Source organism: Bos taurus, chromosome 19 (genome assembly GCF_002263795.3).
Source record: "Bos taurus isolate L1 Dominette 01449 registration number 42190680 breed Hereford chromosome 19, ARS-UCD2.0, whole genome shotgun sequence".
Classification (NCBI taxonomy): domain Eukaryota; kingdom Metazoa; phylum Chordata; class Mammalia; order Artiodactyla; family Bovidae; genus Bos; species Bos taurus.
Window position 1 is genome coordinate 51,249,552 of NC_037346.1, and position 22,221 is coordinate 51,271,772.

The 22,221-nt window shown below is 52.5% G+C and overlaps 1 protein-coding gene and 1 non-coding gene across 2 annotated transcripts; both read left to right on the forward strand.

Moving 5' to 3' along the window:
* The first annotated feature begins 9,890 nt into the window (after nt 1-9,890).
* Nucleotides 9,891-12,740, forward strand: ACTG1 (actin gamma 1). Its single transcript, NM_001033618.1, is given in 5 exon segments — nt 9,891-9,980; nt 10,400-10,768; nt 11,049-11,487; nt 11,595-11,776; nt 11,865-12,740. Coding segments are annotated over 4 exon segments (1,128 nt in total). The 5' UTR covers nt 9,891-9,980; nt 10,400-10,405; the 3' UTR covers nt 12,009-12,740.
* On the forward strand, nt 11,594-11,677 carry MIR3533 (microRNA mir-3533). The gene has a single exon (NR_129535.1). It is a non-coding gene; the product is annotated as a microRNA mir-3533 (primary transcript).
* Nucleotides 12,741-22,221: the final 9,481 nt, after the last annotated feature.

Sequence of the window (22,221 nt, forward strand, 5' to 3'; positions counted from 1 at the left end):
TAAATGCAATGCAGATCTTGGATTAGGTCAGGAAAAAATTCTGTGTAGGACATTATTGGGACAACTGTCATCACTGAAATTCAGACTGCAGATTAGATGAACTGTGTCATATTGATGTGAAACTGCCTGATTTTGGTTGCTGTACTGTGGTTATATAAGACAATGTCCCTGTTCTTAGGGAAAAGACACTGAAATATTAAGGAGTAAAGGTCAGAATGTCTGAGACCAACTCCCAAATGGTTTAGAAATTAAAAGAGAAAAATAAAAAGAAAATAAGACAAGTGTGACAAATGGTAAAAAAAAAATTAGTGCATCTTAAAGTGTCTCAAAAAAATTTTTTTAAACCATAATAACTAATTTTAAATCCACTGTAGGACTTCCTTGGAGGTCTAGTGGTTAAGAATTCACGCTTCCACTGCAGGGGGCATGGGTTCAATCCCTGGTCAGGGAACTAAGATCCACATGCTGCACTGTGTAACTAAAATAAATAAATAAAATTAAATTCCACTGCAGGGTCAGAACAAGTTGAAAATCATTACAGGAAGTTAAAAAAATATAAAGAGATAGAAGGAAAAATAGGATGATTAAAAGATTCAACCAGGAGGTATGACCAGCCTATTAATAGAAAACCCCAAACCAAAGAACAGAAAAAATAAAACAGGATAGAGGGAAAATATGAAAGAAATAACATGAGAAAATTCCGAAGAACTGAAGGACATTGAGGGCCTGGGGCTTAGTAATGGTCAAGACAAGAATGAGAAGTCTTCAGTACTGGTACCCCAGAAATCTCAGATCAGCTGGAAAAAAAAGGGGGAAAGCCTAAATTCTTGTGCATGCATGCTAAGCTACTTCAGTCGTGTCCTACTCTTTGCTACCCACCAGGAGCCTACCTCCCAGGCTCCTCTGTTCATGGGATTCTCCAAGCAAGAATACTGGAGTGGGTTGCCATGCCCTCCTCCAGGGGATCTTCCTGATCCAGGAATCAAACCCATGTTTCTTAGTCTCCTGCATTGGCGGGAGGTTCTTTACCACTAGCGCCACCTGGGAAGCCCAACAAACTCTTGTGGAGAAACACAAAAAACCATGGACTCTGGGTTGGGGCTCAAATGACAACCATATCCCAAGAGCAGTAGTAGGAAGAGCCAGGGAGTCAAGTCTTCAATGCCTGAGGGAACATAGCACTTCCCTGGCCATCCAGTGGAATAGAGTCCATCCTTTCACTCAGGGGGCGCGGGCTGGATCCCTAGTCAGGGAACTAGGGCTTCCCAGGTGGTAAAGAACACTCTTGCTAATACAGGAGATATAAGAGATGCGGGTTCGATCCCTGATTCGGGAAGATCCCCTGGAGGAGGTCATGGCAAACCACTCTAGTATTATAGGGCTTCCCTTGTGGCTCAGGTGGTAAAGAATCTGCCTGCTATATGGGAGACCTGGGTTTGATCTCTGGATTGGGAAGATCCCTTGCAGAAGGGAATGGCAACCCACTCCAGTATTCTTGCCTGGAGAATTCCGTGGACAGAGGAGCCTGGCAGACTACAGTCCATGGGGTTACAAAGAATCAGATACGACTGAGCAACTAACAGGGAAATAAGATCCTGCATGCTGAACATTCATCCAAAAAATCCGAGGGAACATTTTCATCTTGAAACTCCCTCCCTTGTTCCCAGGTAGGTAAGACACAGGCACCTGCAGATATGCCAACTTGCTCCTACTTACAGGCCCTAGGCCTGCCCCTTCCCAGCCCCACACTCAGTCTGTGTCTGGGCAAAGTAGGGAAGAAAATGCTGTGGGCAGGAGTGGGTCTGTGAGCCTGCTCAGTACTGCTAACCTTGGCTGACTCCTGTGGGTCAAGGCTGCTCCTGGGGGCTGGCTCCGAGACAGTTCACTCACACAGGCCCTGGTGGACACACAGGTAGGGTGACTCACCTGTCACCCAGGGAGGCAGAGGTGCCGCTCTGGCCACCTGCCCATGGGCATCCTCTGTCCTTTCCCAGGAATGACCTGACCCCAATCTGGCTCTCTCTGCCCCCTGACTATCAACTTTCAGGGAGACCTCATGAGTCTGCCCTCAACTCCCTACCCACCCACCCACCCCAGGGCGTTCTGGGTCTTGTTGCCCTGGCGTGGCACTCCAGGTTCCCTAGAGGTTGCACCTCCACCAGCTCCCACTCCCACATTCCTGGGGCTAACCCAACCCCAAATGACCTAGCCCCCCAGCTGACAGCCCTTGCATAGCTTCTAGAGAAGTGGTTTGAACACACACCCCTTCGGCCCCCAACCCAGGCCTGCCCATGCCAGCAGGATGTGTGTAGTTGGGGGAGGGGCTCAGAGTCCCACCCCTCAAATCATGCTGTGCGTCCTCAAACCAACCTCGGCCTCTCTGAGCCTCCTCCTCCTCTCTGAACTGGTTATCTATGGCCATCTGCCCAGGTGGTCTAGCTGCTGAAATAACCCAGCGTGTCCGGTGAGCAGACGGTATGGCAGCTGCCATCTAAACCAGCTGTGTATCCAACAGACACACTCAGGCCCAGGGTCTGCTCTAGCTTTGGGATCCCTCTGTGGGTGCTGTCTGCTCCCTGAACAGAAGGTACAGGGACATAGGGGTGGGCTGGCCCTGCCTCCTGAGTGGTGGCCCTGGCCCTCCCTTCTTCTGTTGCCCTGGGTACAGGCTGACCCCAATCCCACCTTGTCTCCCTGCGTCAGTACGGACTGAAGTCACCGGCCACTCCCAAGCCACTCCCTGTCACCCTTGGGCGGCAGTGACTCAGCGGCCACCGACAGCGACCTCCCCAGCCCGGGTCAGTGGCTGCCGGTGTTGTGCGGGAGGCCCGGGCCAGCCGGGTGGAGGGTTAGGGTGGAGCTGACAGGTGCGGCCCCGACTCGCCCAGTCCTCGCCCGACCCGGGGCACTTTGCCGCGATAGCGGGATCCACCTGGCGGCCCACCTGGGAATGACAGTGGCCTGTTTTAGAGCTGGACGCTCCGGGCCGCCGCGACCGGCCAGAGCGCCATCTTCTGGCCCAAGCCTCCAAACTCGCTGCTTACAGGGGATGATCCGCATCCAGCCCGTGCCTGATCTGGAGAGGTGCGTGTTGCCTGCGGGCACTGGCGCCCACCTCCCCAGTCTGCAGGGCCATGCGTGCAGTGCCCTGCCCGCAACCCGTTGCGGAGATGCGGGTTGAGCGGTGAACGGGCGGTCCCAGATCTGAAACCCGCTAACAGAGGGGGCGCAGAATGGCCGTGGGTGGCAGGGCGCCCCAGGCTTCCGGACCCAGTTGGCGCTGCTTCAGAGGCAGCCTCTTCCGCCCTCTCTCCGCCGCCCGCTGGACCTAGCTTCTCCCGGGACTCCGGCGCTGACCCCAAAGGGCCCAGGGAAAGCCGGTGCTGGGGCTGGGGTCAGGCTCCCGGAGGTGGAAGCGAGCCGGGGGACGGGAGGGGCGCGCTAGGACTCGAGGCCTGGGACCCGCCCCGGGACCAAATTAGGAAAAGCTACCCTAGGCCCCGCCAGCGAGTCCGGAGTGGGCGGGGCCGGGCTCTATAGGCCCCGCCCCCGAAGCGCAGCTTCCCGGGGAAGTCCGAGCCCGGGAATGTGGGTGCGGCGAAGGCCCGGGTGACCCGTCCGGAACCGACTCGACCTCGGCCCTGACCTCGCCCCGCACCACTCTGCGCACCCCAGCTGCAGCCTTTGGAGTAGTAGCGGGGAGCAGACAGCATCAGAGCAGCGGCCTCCTCCCTGTGTTTTGCCCTGATCCGCCTCCCCGTCTTACGTGTGGCGCCAGGTGTCCCGGGGGTGCGGACACCTGTCGCGACAGTCCTGACCTAGTCCAACTCAAGAGAATTCGGCTGGCTGGGCGAGCTCCCCGCAGCCTGGGGCCAGAACGAGAGGTGCAGGAGGTGGGCCCCACCCTTGTTGCCGACAGCCCCATGCGCCTACCAGCTGCATTACTGGATGAGGGTTCCTGGGGATAGTCAGGCCTTGGGTGGGTCTCCTTTCCCTCTCAGCTCTAGAGTCATATTCTGAGCAGCCGCTCCCCTGTCCCTCTTCTGACTCTCAGGGAAGGCCCTTCCCTCTGGCAGGGCTGTCTGGAAACCCTCTACCTCTATTCCTTCTTCCCTCCCAAGTATAAGGGGACACCAGCTGCACCTTGCCTCAGAAGAACCACACTCTGGGGCCAAGGGCAGGGACAAACTGAATAACAAGCATTCAGGTGGGAGGTGGGGACTTGTCCCAACGCCAGGGGATGACCTGGAGGCCTGCAGAGGCAGCAGCCAATGGGAAAATCTTTCTGGGCAGATGCTGGTCCTGGGCTGGAGGGCTGTGAGTGGGAGGTGTGTGAGGTGAGGGGGTGGAGGGGTCAATCAGAGCTTGCCATGAGAGCCCCCAGCAACAGGGTAAGGGGCTGAATTTCTATCTCAAGGCAGTGGGTGGCAAGGGGGGCAGGGTGATGGGTTTGTAGCATTAATTGGAGGGAAGCAGAAGGCTGGCAGCTGGACTGGACAGACACAGGACCAGGATGTGCAGAGTGCTATGGTCTGGCAGGCACCCGGGTTTCTGTCTTTAGCCACATGCTGAGGTAGGGCTATCATGAAGCAGCTGGAAGCCCAGAATTCTGGGTATAATCCTTGGTTCCTTTTGGCAATCTCTGGACACAGCTCACCAAGAGTAAGAACTGTGCACACATGATAAGCCCTAACCAAAGAGAGCAGGGTCCACACGGGTGGGCAAAGTGTGCTCTTGGCATGTGTGCAAGCAAAGGTGAAAAGCAGACTGTGACCACTTCTGGGCCTCTGTGCCAGGCCAGCAGGCTGCTCAGTGGTGTAGAGAGCGCTGTCACTGGCCCCGGAGGCCCAGGGCAGTGAGGCCTGGGGATGCGCCGTTGGAAGCAGAGTGCGGAGACTGCTGCTCCAGAGAATCTCAGGTCTGACACGTGGAGGTGCTGACTGAGTACCTCTTACTCATCAAAGAAAACTGAATGCCTGGGGACATCGAGGCCAGAGGTCTGGAAAACCTCAGTAGTGAGGCTTGGGGAAAGTTCACTGGGCCATCCAGGGGCATCCTGTCCCCACACCTATGTCCAGTGCAGGAGGGCCACCAGGCTCAGAGCCTCTGGTGGGTCAAACATCACTCACATCACTGGCCCATCTTCTTTACAGAAATTGAGACCCAGAACTCAGGTCCTGACTCCCAGCCCAGTACTCTTCCAAGGGCCCCCTCGGTTCCCATTGCATCATAGTGAGATGGGAAGCTCCCAGAAACTCCAGTGGGGCCTGTCTAAAAGATACCAGGAGCTCTCCACTGCCAGAGCAGTGAAGCTCTGGCCTGGGTATCTCTGTGTACCTGACCCCCTAACTTCATGGGGGGGTACACCCTGTGACCCTGTTTACCTGCCTCATGCAGCAATGACTGGATGACACATGAAGAGGCCTGGCCCAGTGCATCCTGGCACAGGACAAATGGCAGGGATGAGCATACAGCACCTGAAAATTCACCAACGCCTGAGTACCCAAGCATTTGGCCACCATGGAGGCTCCACAGGGCTTGGGGCTGCAGCCCCAGGCTCCTGGGGTGCCTTGGGACAGCTGGACTTTGTGTGCCTGTCTATAAAGTGCCAGCAGAACAAATCCCTCTAGACACCTAGACCAGAGACAGAAGTATGTGGTCTGACTCTGTTTATTGATCTGAAACTTAGAGGTAGGCAGGCCAAGCCAGCAGAACCTGACTTTGTTTACCAGGGCAGTTTGGGGACCCTTGTTCCAAACAGACAGAACCACTCCAGGGGCTGTGCCTGCCGCCGTGGGAGCCAGCCCAGCACCCTGGAGAAGGCCTTATGTGATAGAACAGTCATCTTGCGTTTGACCCACAAGCCTAGGAGAATACGACAGTGAGCTGAGGGTAGGGAAACTTGGTGGTTTTCCTTGGATTTTTTTTTTGCCATACTGTGGCACACAGAACTTCCCTACATGTCCTGTCCAGGGATTGAACTTGTGCCCCCTTCAGTGGAAGCACAGAGTCTTAACCACTGGACCACCAGGAAAATCCTCCTTGGCATTTTAAAAATTAAGTCCTTTTATGAGATAATTTTAGACTGACACAAACGCCCCAAAGTCAGTATTAGTATTTCTGCAGACTTTCCACCTGGTTTCCCCTAATGTTAACATCTTACACAAGTCATGGTACGACTGTCGTACTGAAATTGACTGGTACTTAATTCATTAAACTTCAGACTTTGCTCAGATTTCACCGGTTCTTCCACTACTGTCTTTTTTTTTCCTTCCTGTTCGAGGATCCAACTCAGAATCCCACGTTGCGTTTGGGGGGAGGGGAAAGAAAGACATTCCTGGCAGGTGGAGTGGCAGAGGCAAAAGCAGAAAGGGGGACTCATTACCAAGTCCCTAAGCTGCCTGGCAAGTAACTGGCTAGTGGGAGATGATGAGAGGCGGGAGGCAGGGATGGGGTGATGGGCTGCAGGTCAGGCTACCAGGTGCAGAGATGACCCTGGATCCTGCAAAGGATCCCTGGAGGCTGGAGCTGGGAGACTGACAGGCTGGTGTGGCTGTCAGAGGGAAAAATAAAGAAAGACCCTGAGCTGGGGTTGCCTGGCAGTGCCCCAGGGCTGGGGAGGCCTGGGGCTAAGTCAGTCAGGCCACACTTCCTTGCAAGGTGATGCCACCTCCCTGCACCAGTGTCTTCTCTGCCGTTATATGGCCGCAAGATGAAACGAGACGCAGCAAGCACACGATAAATCCACCAAACCCAGCACCGAATTAAAAAAAAAAAAAAAAATCACATTTCTCTGACCACCCTCCATCCTCACGATGGAAGGACACACCCGCTTCTGGGCAGAAGTGCAGTTGCCGTCTCTCGCTCCTCCCAGGGCCTCCCTGCTCACCCGAGCCAGGGGCTGCCACATTCGTGTGGTCCCCTCCCAAGGGATTCCTGGGCCTCTCCATCTTGAGGGAGGAGGGGGCGGCCTTGTGCTTCCATTAGCACAGCCCTGAGATGACCTTGGGCGAGGCCTCACACTGCCAGTTGCAAAACAGAAAAATCACAGCACAGAATGCGGCGTTCCCCAAGCCCCCTGCGCAGGGTTTGGAGGTCTCTCTCTTTGTGGGGCTCGGTCCCTGGACCCGCAGCATCCACTTACTGCTGGTTCCGGGTGGGGGTGCTTCCCAGGCGAGGGGTCACCCCCTCCACACCCTCGCCAAACCTCCAGCTTCGCTTCCCCACCCCCCATCCCCGCCCGCGCCACCTGACCTCTGGGGACACGCGCACCCCACCCTTCGCTCTCGCGGCCGGGTGTGACGCGGGGCGGCGGGGTCTCCCGGACCCGCGGACAGGGTGGGAGCGGCGGCGGCGTGCCCCCCCCTCCCCGCCCCGTCCTCTCGAAGGCAGCCTGGGCCTCCTTGCCCCCGCCCCGGCCGCCCGCCACCGCCCCTTTGTCTCGCCGGCCAATCCGCGGCCTCCTTGACTAAATAAGGCGAGGAGCGCGCCCAGAGCCCCTAGTCCGTTACTTCCGCCCCCCGCCCGGCCGGTGACTCAGGGCCGGCGGCGGGCGGGGACAGGGCTGCCCGGGCTGCGGCTTCCCGGGCGGCGGGCGGGGCTCCGGCGGCGCCGAAATGGCCAAATATGGCCGCACTGCGCGCCGCCGCCCCCCACCTGCGCACCTGCGGCCGCACCTTGACCCCCCTCCCCCCGCCCCGCGCCGGGTGACACAGCCGCGGAAGTGGAAGCTGCTCCCCCAGCTCATCCCACCCCGCGCCAGGCCGGCTGAGAGTGCCCCTGCCCCTCCGCCGCTGGCCGGCCCTGCGGGTGGGGGTCTGGCTGCCTAGGGTGGGAGCCCCCGGGAACCCAGGCCGGGTCCCACTTCCCCCCACGACTCCTTGACTTGTGCATCCAGCGCCCTTGCAAAGTGGGGAAGATGGCAGCGGGGGGTGGGGTGGGGAAGGGGACAGAGTTTCAACGGCCTCCGCCCCCTCCCCATCTGTCCTACGAAGCAGCCCGGGCGCACCAGACAAAGGAGTGCCGGAGGGAACTGGAGTCCGGGGAGGGGAGGCCCCCGCAGACGAGAGAGCCTGAGTGGAATGCGGGTAGGCGGACACTGGGCGCGACGCCTTGGACGATACTGGAAACTTCCCACTTGCCATGTGTGACATCTTGGGACCCCCCCCCCCCTCCCGCCAAGTACTGCAGTCATCTTCACACACTCCCCCACCTGGGGATTGAAGGCCCCGTGGTTGTGCCCAGGGGCGCCTGTAAGGGTGGGTTTTTCTGGAGGGAGACAGCCCCAGGTTCTCCCTTGGGTGGAGCACACACCTGATGGACAGCAGCCTTGCCCTGTGCCCTTGCAAAGTCTTGGGAGTCGGGAACCCAGCTAGGCCTGGCAGCAAGGGTGGCCACAGGCATGGCTTTGGCATCTGGGTGACTGCAGTCCGCAGGTGAGCTGGGCACCTGCTTTACCTGCCTAGCGCAAAGGTAGATATGGACATCAGCTAGACACCAGACCTTGCCCAGCTCTTTGGGGCGCTCGGCCCCGCCCCCCATCAGATGCCAGCCAGAGCACCTGGACATTGGACGAGTCCCCAGACTCACTCTGCCTGGCACCATTGCCATCCCTCTTTGGCCACTGCTCTTCCCCATGTCTCCCGTGATGTTTTCATTCATTACTGAGCAATCCTGAAGCTTACAAGTCCAAGGAAACCATGATACCTAGTTCCCTCTGGACATAACCCAAATACTGGCGGGCAGAGGGGGTCATCAGGACCCTGCCAGAAGTGACAAGTCTTCAATGCCAGCTCCTGGGAGAAAGGGCGCGCCCTGGACCCGGGAAAACCACAGCCCCAGGGCAGCAGGGTCCAACAGTGGGACACAAGTGACCGACTGTTCGCACGCACAGACACACACACACACACACACAACTTAAACAGAAGAGAGGGTGCCACCTTCAAGTTTAGAGGAGGAGTTGACCGTTTAGGCAGTCAAGACTTCTTCCCTGCCTCAGTTTCCCTACAACGCTCAAAGGTCATTAAAATGAAACAAAGCTCCAGCCCCTCCCCAGAGGGGACGGGGTGACCCCAAACCCAGAGTGGAGCCCCCGCCTGGGGACAATCGGGCCTGCGGTTTGAGGGGCAGGATGCGTTGGGTGTGGTAGAATCGGGCCAGTCTCTGTACAGTCAGGGACCACGGTGCCCCAACTCCGACGCTGAGGCCTACGCGATCCTGGCTGCGGTGGGGGACAAGCGGCTCCTTCCCATCCAGACAGGGTCGAGGTCACGGCTCCCCAGGACCGCCTTGGAACACCGGGCCCACAGTGCCGCAAGGGAGGCCGGCCGGGACCACCACCCTCCCGGGACCACTACCCTCCCCTCCCCCAGCCCGGTGCCGGGAACCCCCCCTTGATGGCCAGCAGAGACTAGGGGAAGATTAAAGGGGGCGCGGGGAGGAAAGCCCACCGGCGCGGCCAGGCCGCGGGTACACACCCTGCTCCGGGTGCCGCCCAGCCCCGGGCCAGGCAGTTTCGGGGTGCAGCCGGGCCCTCCCCCACGGCGCGCGACAGTCCCGGGGCGGGGCCCCCAGGTCAGCTCCCGGCCTCCTACGCGACCACCCCTGCAGCCCCCCGGGGGCGCCCACCCATCCCACCCGCGCGCCGGTCAGCGCGGGGTCCCATTCTGGGGGTCTCGGGCGCCCGGGGGCAGCGCGGGCGGGGCGGTTGGGGGCGGTGCGGGCGGGGGGCGGGACCGGGCGCGGGGCCCCACGTGCCCCTCTCGGGCGGGCCAATGGGCGCCCGGCGTTCGGAAAGATCGCCATATATGGACATGTTCTGGGGCCGCGCGCGCCGCCGGTCCGCGCGCGCGCCCCGCTTCGCTTAAATATCGGCGGGGGAGGCCGCGGACGGTCTCACTCGCCGCAGCCGGCTCGTGTTCCGTGTCCTCCCGCGCTTCTTTGCTCGCTCTTCCGCACCCCGCGGCCCGTCTCCTCCATCGGTAAGCGACCAGGCCTAGGCGGCCTGTCCGGGTATCCGGGCCCTCGCACCCCTTCGCAGTTCCTCTTTCTACTCCCGGCCCTAGAGGCCTGGCCACCTCGACCCCGGGAACAAAGGGTGGTCGTGTGGGGCGGGGTGGGGTAAGTGGGCTGGGACGCGCCCCACCTGGTTCGCGGAGGGCGCAGCGGGTGTGCTGCTGGGGGAGGGGGCAGGGCGAGTCCGGGCGGCAGTATTGAGAGCCCCCAGTCTCCTTTCCGCGGAACGACGTGGGAGGGGGCGTTACATAAAAGCCGGCCCCGGTTCCAGGCGGTTACTCTGCAGCCGGGTCGGGGGGAGGTGGAACGCCTCGCGGGGAGGGCCATTGCCGGGGCCGTTCTCTGAGCGTCAGGGCGCGCCTGAGTTGGTCTCATCTTTGAATAGATCGCCATGGAAGAAGAAATTGCCGCCCTCGTCATCGACAATGGTTCTGGCATGTGCAAAGCTGGCTTTGCTGGGGATGACGCCCCCCGGGCCGTGTTCCCGTCCATCGTTGGGCGTCCCCGACACCAGGGCGTCATGGTGGGCATGGGGCAGAAGGACAGCTACGTGGGCGACGAGGCCCAGAGCAAGCGTGGCATCCTGACCCTTAAGTACCCCATCGAGCACGGCATCGTCACCAACTGGGACGACATGGAGAAGATCTGGCACCACACCTTTTACAACGAGCTGCGTGTGGCCCCCGAGGAGCACCCCGTGCTGCTGACGGAGGCCCCTCTGAACCCCAAGGCCAACCGTGAGAAGATGACCCAGGTAAGTACAGCCGGGTGGGTTGAGCCATTTCACCTGTTTCGCTAGTCATTTCATGTTCAGTTTTATTTTCTGAAATTCAAGTATTTCTTTCAATATTTCCAGGGTTCTGTTCTTCTCCTGGCATTTCCTTCCTGAAGTCTCAAGGTTTCTTATTTGTGTTTCTGCTTGCTTCCTTTTCTTTTCTCCACACATCACATTTGTGGCATGCTGGCATGGTGTGAGAGCATGGGGTGGCCCTGAGTCCCTTCCTTTGAGTAAAGAAGCCTTTTGTCTCCTGCAGATCATGTTCGAGACGTTCAACACTCCTGCCATGTATGTGGCCATCCAGGCTGTGCTGTCTCTGTACGCCTCTGGCCGCACCACTGGCATTGTCATGGACTCTGGGGACGGGGTCACCCACACGGTGCCCATCTACGAGGGGTACGCCCTCCCCCACGCCATCCTGCGTCTGGACCTGGCTGGCCGGGACCTGACAGACTACCTCATGAAGATCCTCACGGAACGTGGTTACAGCTTTACCACCACAGCCGAGCGGGAAATTGTGCGTGACATCAAGGAGAAGCTCTGCTACGTCGCCCTGGACTTCGAGCAGGAGATGGCTACCGCTGCATCCTCCTCCTCCTTGGAGAAGAGCTATGAGCTGCCCGATGGTCAGGTGATCACCATTGGCAATGAGCGGTTCCGGTGTCCCGAGGCACTCTTCCAGCCGTCCTTCCTGGGTAGGTGTCTGGAGGGCAGCATGAGTGACCTCCCTCTGAGGCTGCTGAGGGTCAAGGTGCTTTTCACCTTGAACGTGAGATTTCTGAGGGTGAGTTTTGTCCCTTAGGTATGGAGTCCTGTGGCATCCATGAGACCACCTTCAACTCCATCATGAAGTGTGACGTGGACATCCGAAAGGACCTGTATGCCAACACGGTGCTGTCTGGTGGGACCACCATGTACCCTGGCATCGCTGACAGGATGCAGAAGGAGATCACCGCGCTGGCTCCAAGCACGATGAAGATCAAGGTGAGGCAGAGGCGGCTGTGGCCTTGGGCCCAGGGGCCTTGCGGCTAAGATGGTGCTACCTGCTAAAGCCCCATTCTTGTCGTTTCAGATCATTGCTCCTCCCGAGCGCAAGTACTCGGTGTGGATCGGAGGCTCCATCCTGGCCTCCCTGTCCACCTTCCAGCAGATGTGGATCAGCAAGCAGGAGTATGACGAGTCTGGCCCCTCCATTGTCCACCGCAAATGCTTCTAAATGGACTGCGAGCAGATGCGTAGCATTTGCTGCATGAGTTAATTCAGAAGTATAAATTTGCCGTGGCAAATGTATACACCTCATGCTAGCCTCATGAAACTGGAATAAGCCTTTGAAAAGAAATTTGTCCTTGAAGCTTGTATCTGATATCAGCACTGGATTGTAGAACTTGTTGCTGATTTTGACCTTGTATTCAAGTTAACTCTTACCTTGGTATATGTTTAATACCCTGTGCATATCTTTGATTTAAACCCCTAGTTATATGCGGCTCTCTCACCTCGAGCTGAGGTGAGAATGTTTATGGAAGAGAAATCCAATGGCTTGATAAGAATCTGGGAGACTGAGTCTCTCAGTCTGTGCAGGGTATTAATGTGTCAGAGCTGCCTATTCCAGGATTTCTCTAGAGGCTGGCAAGAGTCCTTGAAACAGTTGTCATTTCTGTCTTGGCCGGTCTTACACGGGGTTGGGAAGGTCCAAGCCGTAGGACCTGCTTTCCTTTCTTACTGAAGATTTCCCACCAGAGCACTGTTCTGGTTACTTGCCTTGAGTTGGAAACAGTTTGCATTCACACCTGTAAATTTATTCATCCTTTTAATTTATGTAAGGTTTTTGTACGCAATTCTCAATTCTTTTAAGAGATGACAACAGACTTTGATTTTCTACTGTCATGTGAGAACATTAGGCCCCAGCAACGCGTCATTGTGAGGAAATAAAAGTGCTGCAGTAAACCGATTGGTGCCTGTGTTCATCAGTGGGGAGCGGTGGGCTGTGTGCGGGTGTCAAATTAGGCAACAGAAACTGATTTCTCTAAAACCAGAGGTGAACAGAGGTCCCGTGAGCATCTAGAGTCTGCGTCAGGTTGAGCTTCCAGGGAAAAGGAAAGCTTGAGTGGGACTAACCCCCAAGGGGGCTGGGAGGAGGGTGGCATCTTACACTTGGTGTCTTTGGCATAAAGATGTGCTGCCATAGAAGCACGAAGGGCGTGGCTTTCTCAGCACACAGGTAGTGGGCGGGTGGCGGTGCACTCTGGTCAGTGAAGCAACCATGGGGTTGATGAGAGCCGGATTGATGAGCTGTGGAACCTTCAGTCTGCTGATAAGGGTCACCTGGTAGGGGGAACTTGACTCAGGCTCCAGCCCCAAAGCTTTCCCTAAGGGCAGGCAGAGTCTTCCACAGCTATTTCAGGTTTTCAAATTTGGCGGGTTGGGTCAGACCTAAACTTCACTAGATTGAAAAAGCTTTTAAGGGTATGGAAGAACACGGTTTAGGTATCGAGATTGCATTCCTCAGTGGTTGGGAAGCAAGTTTCACCTGCGGGGGCTGGTAGTGCTTTCTAGTTTAACCTTGTGGTTGGGGTGGGGCTTCCAGGTCCAGGGGAGGGAGGCCTTGTTAGACTGGGTAAGGAGCCAGGGGCCCTAAGAACAAATAACTGAAGGAGATGGGGAGTCTCTTGGGAACAAAATGTGGACCCTGCCAAGCCCAGACCTCCAACTGCTTTGCTCCTGTCTGCTTGCTCACAGCACGCCGTGACCACTCATGGAACACAGAGTGATGGGTCAGAAATGACTACTTTGCCTTGGGCAGCATTCCACTTTCAGAACAGGAAAATCTGATTTGAAGCCTGATTGGATTCAGGGAACAGGATAGACCGGACTCAGGTGAGCAGGGAGGAGAGAACACCTTTAGGAACTGGGAGGAGAAAGGTGGCTGCCTGGGTGACCACAATCCCAGCTCCATAAACCCTTCCTTGCATTGGGTCCAGTGAACATGGCCCTCTACTCTGGGTCTCTGTCCCCTCTGCAAACGAGAACAGTGCCTGCTCCACGTGGAGGCCAGCCACCATCCCCATGCATGGAAGGGGCACATGGCAGCCTGCCCTTCTGCTCTTGGGTATAGCAAGATTTCTGCAGCACAGAAGACACTGGCCTTGCTTCGTGGCATTCTGGGGACAGTTAATGGATGTCAAACCCAATCACTGTACCCACTGGAGGAAGGAGCATGTGGGGAAGCCTGGCCTCTGGTGCCATTGGCTGGACCTGTTGGAGAGCTCAGCAGGGTGCCATCTGTGAAAAGAGACTTCACACCAGAGGGAGGCCCCTCTCCAGCCTCTGTGGAAAATCTCACCTTTGTCAGCTCTGCCTACAGAATACAGCAAAATGCACAGGAGAGGAAGCTGGAGGAAAAGATGGACTAGCCACTATGACTTTGGACACAATTTGCTCAAACCAAAGCAAGAGGTGGACAGCTCTGGTCACTTCTGTCTCTCTTTTTTTGGGCTGCATCGGGATTTAGTTGTGTCACATGGGCATCTCTCTCTAGTTGCGGTGCATGGTCTTAGCTACCCCTTGGCATGTGGGATCTTAGTTCCCTGGCCAGGGATTGAACCCGCATCCCCTCCACTGGAAGGCAGATTCTTGACCACTGGAGTGCCAGGCAAGTCCCAGCTCTGCCCACTTCTACAGAAAGAAGGAGCTCTTCAAGGGAGAACGTCATTAACAAAGCCAGCAGGCACTTGGGATGCAGCATCTTTGAAGTGGAAAATGGGATAAATCTGCAGACCACAGATCTGCAGGCCAATACAGGGGACGTGGGTTTGATCCCGGTCTGGGAACTAAGGTCACACATGCCACGAAGCTACTGAACCTGCAAGCCACAGCTAAGACCTGATGCAGCCAAATATTTAAAAAGACATAAAGGCTAATTAAAAAAAAAAAAAAAAAATATATATATATATATATATATATATATGTATGTATCTCCAGACCACGGAAGGACCACAGATGAGAGAAAAACATTCAGATGGGCCACTTAGGGAAGGCAAGAAAACCTCAAAGACTGATGTCTTAATGCCAATTAGCTTAATGAATGGAAGCTTCTGGAAGGGCTGCCTCCTCAGAGAAACACATGTCCTGAGGAAATCTGTGAGCTGAACCTTTGAGAGGCTCTTCTTCTCCAGGGCCCCTGGTGTCCTGATGCTGAGACAGGTGGAGGACAGCGAGTGACGCAGGAGGTTCAGGGGTGCCCAGCCTTCCTGTGGCGTGAGGAGCCCGTCCACGTGCCTGGTGGGCGGTCAGTGATGACGCGGACTCAAAATTAGCATCCCCCGGCAAGAGGTGGATGTTGTGTTTGTTGGATGCAACTTCAAGTTCGAGGCCCTTTTATCAGGAATGGTCAGTATTTGGGTAGAGGACAGAGAGTATTTCAAGGAGGGAGTTGCAAGGATTCACACTGGAAAGACTAGCCTCTGATGACTTGGAGATTGTGGCTTCCCAGGACCCTTTTCTGGTTAGAGGCACCAAACTTCAGCCCTGGAGAGCTCTCCATGGGGTGTTCCTCCCGAGAGGCACGTGAGCCACCCCAGCTAGAGCTGCCTTCTGTGAGGGCAGCCTCTCACAGCTGTGCTGGTCTGCAGATTCAACCCTCATTGACCAGTGGCCATTCAGATTTGTTTTCCTGATGGAAGTTCCCTTTCCTCTTTCAGCTTCTTGCTGAGGCCCTAAGGGGTGCCCTCCAGGGGGACCTGTCTCAGTGCAGGGTCCAGAGGCTGCCCCTTTTTGGGGTCTGTTCCATTTCCTACCCCATTGATGGTGAGTTTGACCCTGGACACATTTTTAGACAATGAAATAGGAGTGAAGAGGCTGGAGGAACCTATGTAGGGTGGACTTGCTCTCTTTTCCCTCTGCTCTGGGACCACAGTGTTCCAGACAAGGGCTTCTGCATCAGCCTGGAGGCCTGAGAGACATCATCAATGCTAACATGTTTGGACATAGAGCTTGAGCAAGAAACAAATCCTTATTGCTGTAAGTTGGTGAAATTACAGAATCACTGGTTATGCAGAATAACGAAGCCTCAGCGGTGTGATCTGATACAGCATCACTGTATATATGAGTGGCTACCCCTAGAGTTGTGCAGTGCGCCACCTGTGCATCTGTACCATGATATCCCTGCACAGCCCTGCCCCACCCCTTGTACACCTATCCTACCACTTCAATGCCTGTGTTATCTGTCTCCCTCACGGGTCTGTGAGGTGCTTTTGTTTTTAAATGATGGTAAATATACACAGTATATAAAATTTATCCTTTTTACAATAGCATTAAAAAGAATAAAATACTTAGGAATTGATTTCCCCAAGGAGATGAAAGATGTGTCCAATTAAAGCTACTAAACATTGCTTAAAGAAATGAAAGAAGGCACAAATATCTCATGTTCATGGATTGGAAGACAATATTGTTAAAATGTCAATATTATCCAAAGCAATCTATAGATTCAGTGCAATTGTTACCAAAATCCCAATGACATTTTTTTTTTCAGAAACAGAAAAATCCATCCTAAAATTAACATAGAATCTCAAGCGCCGTGCATAGCCAAAACAATCCTGAAAAAGCACAGAGCTGGAGGATGGAGCACTTTCTGGTTTCAAAACTTAACTACAAAGCACAAGTAATCAAAACAGTGTGGTTGGTCCTGGCATAAAGACAGACATAAAACAATGGGAAGAGCCCAGAAATATACCCTCCCATATATGGCCAAATAATTTTCGACAGGGTTGCTAAGACCATTCAATGGAGAAAGTATATTCCTTTCAACAAATGGTGCTGTGAAAACAGGATCTTCACATGCAACAGAGTGAAGCTGGACCCTTACCTCACACCATATACAAAGATTAACTCAAAATGGATTAAGGACCTACATGTAAAACCTAAAACTACACAACTCTTAGAAGAGAACAGGACACATATGTGAAACAGATCGCCAGCCCAGGTTCGATACATGAGACAGGGTGCTCAGGGCTGGTACACTGGGATGACCCTGAGGGATGGGACGGGGAGCGAGGTGGGAGGGTGGTTCAGGATGGGGAACACATGTACACCCATGGCTGATTCATGTCAATGTATGACAAAAGCCACTCTACAATAAAGCAAATATTGCAATAAAGTCCATCACATGAATTTTTTTCTTGCCTGGTGCATATAACAGTTGTGTTTAGGACTTCCCTAGCAGTCCAGTGGTTAAGACTTTGCCTTCCACTGCAGGGGTACATGTTCAATCCCTGGTCGGGGAGCTAAGATCCCACATGCCTCATAGTCAAAAAAACAGAACATAAAACAGAAGCAATATTGTAACAAATTCAATAAAGACTTTAAAAACGGTCCACAACAAAAACATCTTTAAAAACATGTTTACATTGCACTGTAGTTATTAAGTGTGAAATACGTTAGTCACCCAGTCTTGTCCGACTCTGCCCGGCAGGCTCCTCTGTCCATGGAATTCTCCATGCAAGTATACTGGAGTGGGTAGTCATTCCCATCTCTAGGGGATCTTCCCGACCCAAGGATTGAACCCAGGTCTCCTGCACTGCAGGCAGACTCTTTACCGTCTGAGCCACCAGGGAAGCCTCAAGTGTGCAATAGCATTGTCTTTAAAAAAAAAAATGTATGTACCTTAATTAAAATAATACTTTATTGCTAAAAGATGCTAACTATCATCTGAGCCATTAGTGAGTTGTAGTAGATCACAAGATCACAGGTCACTGTAACACAAATGTAACACATATGATCAAAGAACACAGGTCACTGTAACACATATGATAATAATGAAAAAGTTTGAAATATGAGAATTACCAAAATGTGACACAGAGACATGAAGGGAGCAAATGCTGTTGGGAAAGTGGGGCCGACAGACTTGCTCAAGGTAGAATTGCCACAAACCTTTGATTTGTAAAAAATGTGCAATAAACTGAAGCTCAAAAAAAAATAGGTCTTCCTGTACAGTGTACAGGTCAGGAAGCAACAGTTAGAACTGGACGTGGAACAACAAACTGGTTCCAAATAGGAAAAGGAGTACGTCAAGGCTGTATATTGTCACTCTGCTTATTTAACTTCTATGCAGAGTACATCATGAGAAACACTGGGCTGGAAGAAGCACAAGCTGGAATCAAGATTGCCGGGAGAAATATCAATAACCTCAGATATGCAGATGACACCACCCTTATGGCAGAAAGTGAAGAGGAACTAAAGAGCCTCTTGATGAAAGTGAAAGTGGAGAGTGAAAAAGTGGCTTAAAGCTCAACATTCAGAAAACTAAGATCATGGCATCTGGTCCCATCACTTCATGGAAAATAGATGGGGAAACAGTGGAAATAGTGTCAGACTTAATTTTTGGGGGCTCCAAAATCACTGCAGATGGTGACTGCAGCCATGAAATTAAAAGATGCCTACTCTTTGGAAGGAAAGTTATGACCAACCTAGATAGCATATTCAAAAGCAGAGACATTACTTTTCCAACAAAGATCTGTCTAGTCAAGGCTATGGATTTTCCAGTAGTCATGTATGGACGTGAGAGTTGGACTGTGAAGAAAGCTGAGCGCCGAAGAATTGATTCTTTTGAACTGTGGTGTTGGAGAAGACTCTCTAGAGTCCTTTGGACTGCAAGGAGATCCAACCAGTCCACCCTAAAGGAGATCAGTCCTGGGTGTTCTTTGGAAGGAATGATGCTAAAGCTGAAACTCCAATACTCTGGCCACCTCATGTGAAGAGTTGACTCATTGGAAAAGACCCTGATTCTGGGAGGGATTAGAGGCAGGAGGAAAAGGGGACGACAGAGGATGAGATGGCTGGATGGCATCACTGACTCAATGGAGGTGAGTCTGAGTGAACTCCAGGAGTTGGTGATGGACAGGGAGGCCTGGCGTGCTGTGATTCATGGGGCCACAAAGAGTCGGACACAACTGAGAGACTGAACTGAACTGTACAGCATTTCAGAATTAACCAGTACCAGCACGAAACAACTTTACCAACTGCAGTATGGGGCTATGTACTGTTCTTTTGCCTTTAGTCTCAGGGATCCTCCCATTCCCAAAGTTACCCAGGTCAGTACCTTTCCCCCACCCACTTTAGTGAGGTGGTTTCATCCATTTGTAATTGTTACCTTGTTTTGCCACATTCTGCCTTCCTTCCTGGGGTCCCTTGATCTCCTAAATGCTTATTAAAAATAATTTAATTAATTTGCTTATTTATATATTTATTTTTGGCTGCGCTGGGTCTTCACTGCTGTGCCAGCTTTTCTCTAATTGTGGCCAGTGGGGCCACTCTGTTGCCAAGAACAGGCTTCTCATTGCGGTGGCTTCTCTTGTTGCAGAGCTCGGGCTTGTGGGCTTGAGGGCTTCAGTAGTTGTGGCCCATGGGCTCAGTAGTTGCAGCTCCCAGACTCTAGAGCACAGGCTCAACAGCTGTGGCTCGGGGGCTTAGTTGCTCCGAGGCATGTGGGATCTTCCTGGATCAGGGACTGAACCTGTGTCTCCTGCCTTAGCAGGCAGATTCTTTACCACTGAGCCACCAGGGAAGCCTTCCATTCCCCTATTGAAAGACATCTTGCTTGTTTCCAGATTTTGGTAATTATGAATAAAGCTGCTATAAACATTTTTTTTTGGGACATTTTTGTGTGGACATAAGTTTTCAGATCCATTAGGCAAAAATCCTAGGAGTATAACTGCTGGATTGTATGGTAAGACTGTGTTTATCTCTGTAAGAAACGAAGTGAAGTGAAGTGAAAGTTGCTCAGTCATGTCCAACTCTTTGTGACCCCATGGGCTATACAGTCCATGGAATTCTCCAGGCCACAATACTGAGTGGGTAGCCTTTCCATTCTCCAGGGGATCTTCCCAACCCAGGGATCAATCCCTGGTCTCCTGCATTGCAGGCAGATTCTTTACCAGCTGAGCCACAAGGGAAGCCCAAGAATACTGGAGTGGGTAGCCTATCCCTTCTCTAGCGGATCTTCCTGATCCAGGAATCAAACCAGGGTCTCCTGAATTGCAGGTGGATTCTTTACCAACTGAGCTATCCGGGAAGTCCCTGTAAGAAATGACCAACTTGTTTTCCAAAGTGGCTGTACCATTCTGAATTTTCCACTGGCAATGAAGGAGAATTTCTGTTGCTCCACATGCTCGCCAGCATTTGGTGTTGCCAATGTTTTCAAATTTTAGTCATTTGTTAGATGTTAGTGGCCTCATAATGTGGTCTTAATTTGCATTTTCCTAATAAATAATAATATTGAGCATCTCTTTATGTGTTTATTGGTCTATTCTATGTCTTCTTTTCTGAAGTATATAGTCTATTCTTTTGCCCATTTTTATTGAGTTGTTGGTCTTTTTATTATTATTGAGTGGTAAGGGTTCTTTGTCTATTTGGACACTAATAATTTATCAGATGCATATGTTGTACTTTATCTCATTTTATAACTTGCCGTTTCATTTTTTAACAGTGTACTTTGAAGAACAGAACGTTCAAGAGTTGTTGACATCTTATTTTCCATTTTTCCTTTTTCTTTTTGGCTGCACTGTGTGACTTGCAGGATCTCAGTTCCCAACCAGGGATTGAACTCGGGCCACGGCACTGAAAGCCCGGGCTCATAACCACCAGGCCACCAGGGAGCCTCTACCCATTTTCCTTTTATCATTAGGGTTTTTTATGTACTACTGTAAGGCCATCAAGATTTTGTCCTACTTTTTTTTTCTCCCATAAGTGCTACGGTTCGAACTTTTACATTGAGATCCATGATTCATTTAAAGTTGATTATTGTGTGGGAATTTCCTGGCAGTCCATTGGTTGGGGCTCAGTGTTTTCACTGCCATGGCCTGAGGTTCCATCCCTGGTCAGGGAACTAAGCTCCTGCAAGCCATGGTGCGGGGCAAAAAAAAAAAAAAAAAGTTGATCACTGGTGAATGATGTACGGTAAGAGTTCATTTTTTCCCTCAGAGATATCCAGTTGTTCCAGCACCATTTGTTGAAAGGATTTTCCTTTCTTTATTAAATTGTCTTGAAATGTGTCAGAAATCAACTGCCTGCGTGGGTCTACTTCTGACCTCTTTACCTTGCCCCATTGACCTATATATACATCCTCCTCAGAGCAAACTCTCTTGATTACTTCAGCTTTACATTGTCTTGAAATCAAGTGGTGTATGTCCTCCAACCTCGTTCTTTTTTCTTAAAATTGCTTTGGCTGCTCTAAGTTCTTTGCATTCCATACCCATTTTAGAATCAGGTTGTCATTTTCTATAAACAAAAGCCTCTTGGGATTTTGATTAGGGCTGCATTAAATCTATAGTCAGTTTGAGAAGAATCGACAACAATACTGAGTCCTCCAAATAATATGTGTTTTCTTTCCCTCCATCTATTTAGGTCTTCTTTCATTTCTCTCAGTAAGATTTTATAGTTTTCAGTTGATGGGTGTTCAGTTCAGTTCAGTTCAGTCGATCAGTCATGTTCGACTCTTTGCGACCCCATGAATCGCAGCACACCAGACCTCCCTGTCCATCATCAACTCCCGGAGTTCACTCAAACTCATGTCCATCAAGTCAGTGATGCCATCCAGCCATCTCATCCTCTGTCATCCCCTTCCCCTCCTGCCCCCAATCCCTCCCAGCATCAGGGTCTTTTCCAATGAGTCAACTCTTCGCATGAGGTGGCCAAAGTACTGAAGTTTCAGCTTTAGCATCACTCCTTCCAAAGAACACCCAGGGCTGATCTCCTTCAGAATGAACTGGTTGGATCTCCTTGCATTCCAAGGGACTCTCAAGAGTCTTCTCCAACACCACAGTTCAAAAGCATCAATTCTTCGGCACTCAGCTTTCTTCACAGTCCAACTCTCACATCCATACGTAGCCCTAATTTATTCTTAGGTATTTGATGTTCTGGGCTATACTTGTGAATGATGTGGTTCTTTTCACTTTCCAGTTGCTCACTGCTAGTGAGAGAAACAGTGGCAAATGATTTTTGCATCTGGTCTGGCATCTAGAGATCTTGCTAATTCACTTGTTAATTCCAGAGGTAGGTGTTCTACACACATGACCAGATCCTGGTCATGAATAAGGAATCATTTATTATTACTTTTCTTTCAGATATGTTTGCTTTTAATAATTATTTTTGTCTGATTGTACTGGCTAGCATCTCCAGTATGATAATTCAGCAGACTGAACAGGAGTGATAACAGTAGTTCCTTATCTTAGAGAGAAAGCTCTCAGTCTTTAATCATTCAGTGTGGTCAGCTGTGGGTGTTTCATACTTTTTATCAGGTTCAGGAATTCCCCTTCTATTTTTATTTTGATATGAGGCTGTTTTTTGTTGTTGTTGTTTTTTGTTCTTTTGTTTTTTTTAGGCTGCACTGTGTGGCTTGCAAAGTCTTAGTTCCCCAACTAGGGATCAAACCATGCCCC